Source organism: Aegilops tauschii, chromosome 2 (genome assembly GCF_002575655.3).
Source record: "Aegilops tauschii subsp. strangulata cultivar AL8/78 chromosome 2, Aet v6.0, whole genome shotgun sequence".
NCBI classification, from domain to species: domain Eukaryota; kingdom Viridiplantae; phylum Streptophyta; class Magnoliopsida; order Poales; family Poaceae; genus Aegilops; species Aegilops tauschii.
Window position 1 is genome coordinate 478,557,059 of NC_053036.3, and position 8,284 is coordinate 478,565,342.

The window sequence follows — 8,284 nt, forward strand, 5'->3', positions numbered from 1 at the left end:
GGGCCCCGCTGGCATTGACACGGGCGATGACCCGGCAGCGGACATGGATAAGTGACGGGCCCCACCCCGTGGGACCCGCACGTCAGTGAAACAAGCCGCGGCCCCGCCTCTGCTGCCGTGGTTCAGTGGAGGCGTACTCCGGAGAGTACGTCTTCGCTTAACGAAAATGTATTCAGCTTCTTCATCGGGCGAAAATACGCTTTCTCCTAAGGGAAGCGTATTCTCTGAAAGGCGCGTTCTGTTAAGGGCCTATTTGTAATGATTTTATTACAAATAAGTCCCTGGCAGAAAAACAACTATATCTTTTTGCTCGTAACTCCGGTCGAGGTGAATCCAACGCCCACGTCTTCGTCTCGTCGAGCCCATTCTGCTCCCACCATTTTAACTATGTTTCAACATTCTGAAAATGACCATTTTGCCCTTTCCCCAATCAGCCCCCTCGAGAGAGTACCCTTTCCGGCGATTCCTTCCGCGGTCATTCCGCACTTCTTCCTGGAGCCTTCTCCATCCCCAGGCAAGCCACAACCACCATTTGCATGATAGCCATGCAGAAGCATTGGTTTCCAACTTGAATCTTTAATAACTGTTTGATTGTTTTGCTACTGCTGTCGTTATTTCGGTTATGCTTATGGATCGGTGTTTACCGTCATGCTATGTTTTCTTGCACTCTGTTATTATGTTCTTCATGCTAGTATTACTTTAATATTGGCAATGTTTGGTAGTAGCACATGTTGGTGATGGTCTTCGGTGCATGACTATCGTCGGTTCCGAGTACCGCCGTTATGCATGTTTCTTTGCATCCAGTTGATTAAATACTTGCATGGTAGTTTATCGTTATGTTATTGCATGGTATTTATTATTGATGCTAGTGGTCATGTCACGCTATGGGTAGTGTGCTAGTTGTGATATTCATGCTCGTCAGTATGCCATGCTCATCTGGATAAATGGTTACATGTTATTGCTATGTTCGTTGATTATGATGCACCCCCATGCTAATGTTTGATATCATGTTCATGCATTATAGTTGCATCATGTTATTTTTGTCATGGATTAGCATATTGCATTCATGTTTAACCGGATTAAATTGAACTTGAACAACTGTTGGCTGAGTCATGGTGCCACCATATCGAGCTGACCAGTGCAGCCACGTTTGCCTTATGGGAAGGCCCTAACTGGGACTATTGTCATGCCTCTCGCCGGTGCCTCCTGCGAGGGAAGGTTATGCGCGAGCGCTACCTTGGCCGGGAAGGACGACATAAGCCTTGTGTGCCCATGTTTGGTTTTGAGCTCATGTCCCCGTTTGGGACCGTTTTGCCACAACGGTGGCCGTTGGTGCCTTTGGTAGGCACGGGGCCACCCAGGACTTAGCCCAAAGGGGAGTTGGTCGGAGTGGCCGGGAGAGTGTCATGGCAGTAGATCGGTTTTGTCGGAACGCCGTGTCCGCACGTATGGGAGTGCGAGACCATGGGTTCCGTGGTGTGGGTACAGTGTGCTAACCTCTGCAGAGTGTGTGTTTAAACTATCGGTAGCCGCGCCCGCGGATATGGGCCCAGTTCGTGTCGGTCACACTATGGGTCAACAGTAATAATAATAATAATTTGATTAATAACAACCCCGGTTTGATTATGAAAGAAGTTGGTTGATATTTATGTGATTGTGAGAGGATCACTATGGTATCATGAATACCAACTTGTTGGATATTTGGGGATGTTATGCAAGAGTCAAGGGTAAAGGTCAAGCTCCTTGTGGTCATAAATGATTACTACGGTATTGTTAATACCAAGCTTGATTGGATCCTGAGATGATTGTGTGATATCCGTGATGGTAAGTGATACAAGTGATGGTTATGAGGTAACCCAAACAAAGTAAGTTGGTGGATGATAGATTCATCATGTTGAATGCTAGTATCATCATGTTCATATGTTTATGCCATGCTCGTATTGTTATAGCTGTATCATCTTGTTCATGCTATGATTAATCTGATAGTATCATGTTAATCCTTATTAACGTGTAATTGCCATGCTATTGTTTGTCTTGATTGCTTTGGTTGCTGTGAGCTTGCAAGTACATTCAATGTACTGACCTGGCGTGTCATGCGAGTTTGCAGGTCATGCCAGATATGATTGCTTGTTTGCCGTGGATCCCTTGTTTGCGCGCTAGGATAAGCATTCCAGCCAGAGTCCCTGCGGAGTGGAGTTCATCACCGTCGTCGTTGTTCTGCTGCCAGTAGTCATTCCACTGCGTCATGTTGTTCTGCTGCTTGCATAGAGCAACCGTGGCAGGCGTAGCGTCACCGTGCCGATGTAATCCCCTTGTACCCCAATAGATTGCAATAAAGAGTTGATTTGTTCTATGCTAAGCAGTGTCGTATTCCAGAAGACTTCTCCTTGATCTCTAGCCTGGAATACGGGGCGTTCCGGTTTCTCTGAGCCGGGGTGCCACACGGGGGGAGCGGGAGCCGCGACCTGAGGGCACGGAGTTCGTCATCTTCTTCCCGCACTTCAAGCACGGTTTCGGGCTTCCCGTGAGCGGCTTCTTCCGCAATTTCCTGGAGTTCTTCGGGCTCCAGCCTCATCATCTGGGCGCCGGCGCCATTGTGCAGCTGTCGGGCTTCGTCACCCTCTGCGAGGGGTACCTGGGGTCGAGCCTTCGATCGACCTCTGGGTGCGCTTCTTCTCCCTGAAGCCGCAGGGGCCGAGGGTCGCGGAGATGTCCGAGTGCGGGGCCGCCATCATCTCCAAGCGGTCGGGCGCTGACTGCCCGAAGATGTCGATGGAGGATTCTGCCAAGAAGTGGCGGAATTCCTTCTTCTACGTCTGCAACCTTGGCGCGGACCATATCGATCTGCCGCCCTTCATCAACTCGCCGCCGAGGGAGAAGCGGAACTGGGGGTACTACCCCAAGCATCCGTCGCAGGAGGTGCTCAACCTGTGCGAGCGGGTGTCGGAGATGAAGGAGCGGGAGGGGCTCACCGGCACCGACCTCATCACCGCCTTCATCGTCTGGCGAGTGCTGCCGCTGCAGTAGTGCAACTACCTCATCGGCCAGATGACCGGACTCCAGGACCCCAACCGCATGGCGAAAGCGCGGCTGGCAGCGGACCATGTTGCGTGCCGGGTCAACGACATCTCTAGGGCCAACCTGCGGGGCGACTGGCAATTCGGGAAGGCCCCGTACAGCCATGTGAACCCGGCACCGTTGGTGAGTCCTTGGTCTCCGTATTTCACTGCTGCATATCTTCTTATCCGCCCCGGCGCGATGCGGGAGGTGCTTCTGAACGCCATCCAGCATCCTTATGACCAGGAGCGGGCGCAGGTGGTGCGGGTCGCCTCGGAGGAGCCCAAGGTCCATGGCGGCGAGGAGGAGAAGACCGCTGACGCGGGCACAGGGCGCCGAGCCGGTAAGTCTTGGATTTCCTTCTTGAGTTGCTGGTCGGGTTACGGTATTGGGGATGCTGACGTGAGCTGTCGATGTAGCGACACTGGGTGGAGGACGAGGTGCCACGGCCGGTGCCGGGTCGTCTTGGGGGGCGCTGGCGGCGAGGTGGCCGCATGGGAAGGACAGCATCGCGCCGCGAGCTCCGACCAGGAAGCGCGTTGCGGGCTCGGCCGGGGTAGCGAAACCGCCCGCCAAGAGGAGGCGCGCCGCGCTGTTGGGGAGAGCGGCGAGGCCCGCCGTTCCGGTGGTGCTGGGGTGAGCGCCCTTTCTGGCTTGAACCGAGTCGCCGAGCGGCTCTGCTTTGCTTGTGCTTTGTCTGTCTGGCGTTTCAGGTCGCCGATCTCCCTGGCACTGGCGGCGGCGGATGCGGTGTCCGTCGAGGACGCCGTGTTCCAGAGGAGCCGGTCCGGCACCGTCGACCGGGATGAGGAGGAGGAGGAGCGGGCGGATCCGGACCTTGGTCTGGATCCGGCCGGCGCCGATGGCCTGGCTTGGCGAGACCAGAACCGGGCTGAGACGGAGCTGGAGGCGGCATCGACCCAGGCCTAGGTCAGCGTCGCGACGACATGGGCTTGAGCCGGCGGGAACGGTGCTGGCGGCGACGGTCTTCGTGTCGTCGTTGGAGGGGAGCACGGCCATGGTGGTCGTGCAGACGTGATGGACCTCGACCGGGAGGTCGTGGTCCTTGGTGACGACACCCCGCCACGGACCGACGTGGTCGAACGGACGGGGATCGACGGAGGCGGCGGTGATGCCGTCTTGGGGGAGGCATCGCGGATGGCGCCGGAGGTGGCGGTTCGGACGCCCTCGAGCGAGGTGCCGCCGGTGGTGGAGCCGCAAGCCGCTCTGGCCTCCGGGCCATCATCGGAGCCGAAGAGGGCGCCAGAGGGGGCGCCGGAGAAGGTGCCGGAGGGGGCGCCGGCCTCAGGGGAGGCGGCCAGCGGAGGGCACGCCCTGGTGCCCCGGCCCGGGGGTCGCCGGGTCGACCAGCGAGGTCTTCTTTGGGCCCCTGACCCAGCAGGAGGCGGCAATGGCCGCCGTGACCCGACGCCTGCGAGGGCGGACAGACCGGATCCAGGCCTTCGCCCAGGCCGAGGTGGAGGCGACGCAGGAGCTGGAGCGCGCTGTGTTTGTAAGTTTTCTGTTGCGTTCTGCTTTTTCTTCTTTCGTTGCTTCTTCCTTGTGGGGGCGCGCCAGCGCACCCATTGGCTGTAGCCCCCGAGATTCGGGCCAACTGTGTAGCAGCTGGGTCGATTCTTATCTTGCTGTTTTGTATTGATCGCTGCTCTCTGCAGGAACTGGATTCCTACTGTGTCAACGTCTTCAACCAGCTCCTTGAGACGCACCGGTGTCTCAAGGAAAGGCTCACCGCCAAGGAGGAGGAGCTCCGCGCCGCGGCAGGTACTCTTCTTGCGTGCTCTTTCTTAGCGGGGGCGCGCTAGCGCACCCACTGGGTGTAGCCCCCGAGATTCGGGCCAACTGCGTAGCAGTTCGGTCGAATCTTAAAGCGGTACTTTATTTCTGAGTCCTTCTGTAGCCAAGGTGCTGTCTTGGAGGACCCGGCTTATCTGGGCCGGCTTCCACTACGACCGGCTTGTTGCGGACGCCAGTCGGCTTGGAGCCGAGGCGGAGTAGGCGAGGGCAGAGGCGACGAGAGCCCGGCGGTCGCTTGACGAAGCCAGCCAGCTGCAGGAGTAGCTGGTGGGCGACAAGGGCCGCCTCGAGGCCGAGGTGGAGCGCCTCAAAGCGGAGGCCGCCAAGGTCGTGGAGGTGCAGCAGGCCCTTGCTGAGGCGGACCAGCAACGCGGCAAGCTAGCCGACGACAAGGGGCAACTCTAGGCCGAGGTGGAGCGCCTGAAGGCGCTAGTGGCCACGGCAGGGGGAGACCCGGCGCCGCGAGGAGGTCGTGGAGGCGGCCCTTGTCAAGGTCGCCGACCTGGAGAAGGCGCTGGAGGAGCATGACGGCACGATTGCCCAGGAGCGGCGCGGTACGTTGCTCGAAATGCAGCACCTGGAAGAGTCCTTCTCCAGTAAGTGCTTTCCTTTGGTTTTGTTGTTGCCGGGTTGGGCCTCCGGTTTTCTTCCTTAGTGACTTTCTTCTGACTTGCTTTTCTTCTCAGCAGGGGCCTTTCCGGAGATGCGCCAGGTGGCGGAGGAGGCGGTCCGCTTTCAGCGTGACCCGCAAGGGATTGTCGGCTCCGGGACTGTCCCGCGGGTGGCCTGGACCTTCCCAGAGATCGTTGCTGCTGCCGAGGCCCATCTGCGAGTCTTGAGCGAGCAGATGGGGCGGCTCTCTGAGGCCGGCATGGCGATGACGGCGGCCCTCTGGCCGGGTTCCGTCGCGCCGAACAGCTTCACGTGGCTGCCGTGCTGGTAGGAGGCGGGTTCGGACCGGCTCCATGACTGGCGGGTTTCCGCCGCTCGTGCTGGCGCCGAGATGGCGCTCAGGTTCGCGATCTCTTGGCATCCAGACTTGTCGCTGGACGCGCTGATGGGCCAGCGAGCCGGCTCGGAGAGCCAGCTGCAGGCGGAAGCCGGCCGGATTGCTGCTCGGGCCAGCTATATCGCCGGGTTCTCCTTCCACGTCGAGTTAGTTCCGGAGCGGGCGGAAGACGGCGGAGTCGTGCCTGCTGATGACTACGGCTTGCTTCTGGACGACCCGGAGGGAAGCTCCGAGGAGACGGGCGTCTACCGCGACGCGGACGTCGGGGAGGAGGACACCGGCACCTCTGCGGACCCGGGAGCTGCGCGATCCGGCGACGGGAACGCCTGATTTTTAACTTAGTAAAAATTTCTGTTAGGTAGCAGGTCCACCCACCCACTGGGGGTTGACTGGGTGTAATGAACTCTGGCCTTGGGCCTGTTTGAATTTATGATGTATGAGCTGCATGGATGTTTGCGCCTTTGCTTTTCATTTTTTGGAACCGTTTTCTTGCAACTTTCCCGTTTTGGGCTCCCCCCCCCCCCCCCCGCGAGTCTAACGGTCGAGGCTTCGGTCCGTGACAAGAGGTTCGGCCTTTGAGAGGAGCGTACAATAGTTAGGCTTTCGAAACATTGAGCGCGAGCGAAACACCCACTGGGCTGGCTAGCGGCAATCCGGTGGGGCCCGGTTGGCGAGCAGCCGGTCATGCGGTAACTTAAAGTGGTGAGGCCGGGTCGAGCGATCCGGCGGTGCGCAGAAACTTCGTGGATGTCTGTGCTTTTGCTTTTTGTCTTTCGAGCCGTTTTCTTGCAACTCTCCCCCTTTGCCCCCCCCCCCCGGCCGAGGCTCCGGTCCGTGACAAGGGGTTCGGCCTTTGAGAGGAGCGTACAATAGTTAGGCTTTCGAAATGTTGAGCACGAGCAAAACACCCACTGGGCCGGCTGGCGGCAATCCGGCGGGTTCGGGTTGGCGAGCAACCGGTCGTGCCATAACTTAAAGCGGCGGGACCGGGTTGGGTGTCCCGGCGGTTCTTGACTTAGTGTTCATGGCGCGCTGGTGCTTTTGGTCTCATGTGCTTGCCAGCCGACAGCCGAAGCCGGATCTCTGGCTTAGGGCGAAGCGAGAGGCTGTGGCGATCCGACGTGCTTAAGAGCCACTAAGAAAAACGACGGGTGGCCAAGCCGGCCAGCCCCCGAGCCCCCGGGTCGAGCGAGTCGGCTCAGTGGTCGTTGGGTTAAGAAGAAAGTAATGCACAAATGTAGGAGACAGAAATGGCTTGGTCGCAAAAGGGCAGCCCCCGAAATTCGTTCGGGGATCCCATAGTTTTCAGATGATTCCAAAAGCCAGCGATACATACGTGCACATGGCTAACTGTAAAATGGGCGGAGGAGCTACGCATTCCATGATCGGGTTGTTTCTTCGCCGGCGGTGTCCCTCTTGCGCTTGTTTGACTTGCGGGCTCGATGAGGTAGTACGCGTTGCGGTCGCATAAGGCCTTGCTGACGATGAAGGGTCCCTCCCATGGGGAGGACAGCTTGTGTTGGCCGGTCTGCTCTTGGACGAGCCGGAGGACGAGGCCTCCCTCGCGGAAAGCTAGGGGCTTGATCTTCTTGTTGTGGTAATGCCTCAGGCCTTGCTGGTAGATGGCTGAGCGGCTGAGCGCTAGGAGACGTGCTTCTTCGAGCAGGTCGACGCCGTCTTCGCGGGCTTCCTTGGCTTTCGCTTCCACGTACATCATGACGCGTGGCGAGTCAAACTTGACGTCGGTCAGGATGACGGCTTGTGCTCCGTAAACAAGGAAGAACGGGCTGAACCCTATCGACCTGTTTGGCGTTGTGCGGAGACTCGAGAGGATGGCCGGCAACTCATCAAGCCAACTGCCGGGTGAACGGATGAGCGGCTCGACGAGTCGCGGTTTGATGCCGGATAGGATGAGGCCGTTAGCCCGCTCGACCTGGCCATTGGACTGCGGATGTGCAACGGAAGACAGGTCGAGGCGGACGCCGGAGACGAAGCAGTACTGCGCGAGTGCGCCCTTGGCGAAGTTGGTGCCGTTGTCCGTGATGATGTTGTTCGGCATGCCGTAGCGCACCGCGATGTCCTTGATGAATCAAACGGTCTTGAAGGGCCCCACCATGTCGAATCCCCAGACCGCGAAGGGCCAGGCGATCGGGATGGTCCGGAGTGCCGACACCGGCTGGTGGCTGTGCTTGCTGAAGCGCTGGCACCCCTCGCACTTGAGGAAGAGCGACTCTGCGTCTTCGAGGGCAGTGGGCTAGTAGAAACCATGGCGGAACGGCTTGGCCACTAGGGATCGTGAGGTGGCGTGGTGCCCGCACTCGCCCAGGTGTATGTCAAGGAGGATCTCAATGCCCTTGTCTTGCTCGACGCAGCGTTGGAATACGCCGGTGGGGCTGCGCTTGA

General features: G+C 58.5%; 1 protein-coding gene across 1 annotated transcript; it reads right to left on the reverse strand.

The window, feature by feature from the left end:
- Positions 1 to 6,928: 6,928 nt before the first annotated feature.
- On the reverse strand, positions 6,929 to 7,940 carry LOC141041142 (uncharacterized). The gene is made up of 2 exons (XM_073507252.1): positions 7,493 to 7,940; positions 6,929 to 6,987 (listed from the first exon to the last, which is right to left on the reverse strand). Exons 1-2 carry the CDS (start codon positions 7,938 to 7,940, stop codon positions 6,929 to 6,931), a joined length of 507 nt encoding a protein of 168 aa, XP_073363353.1.
- Between the last annotated feature and the right edge of the window lie 344 nt (positions 7,941 to 8,284).

Bases quoted from the DNA above. Each gene is read 5' to 3' on its own strand.
- LOC141041142 (XM_073507252.1), bottom strand. From the start codon at position 7,940: ATGCCGAACAACATCATCACGGACAACGGCACCAACTTCGCCAAGGGC. The intron at 6,988-7,492 runs GCCTGAGGCATT...GGATCGCCACAG, and splicing joins CTCAGCCATCTACCAGCAAG to CCTCTCGCTTCGCCCTAAGC.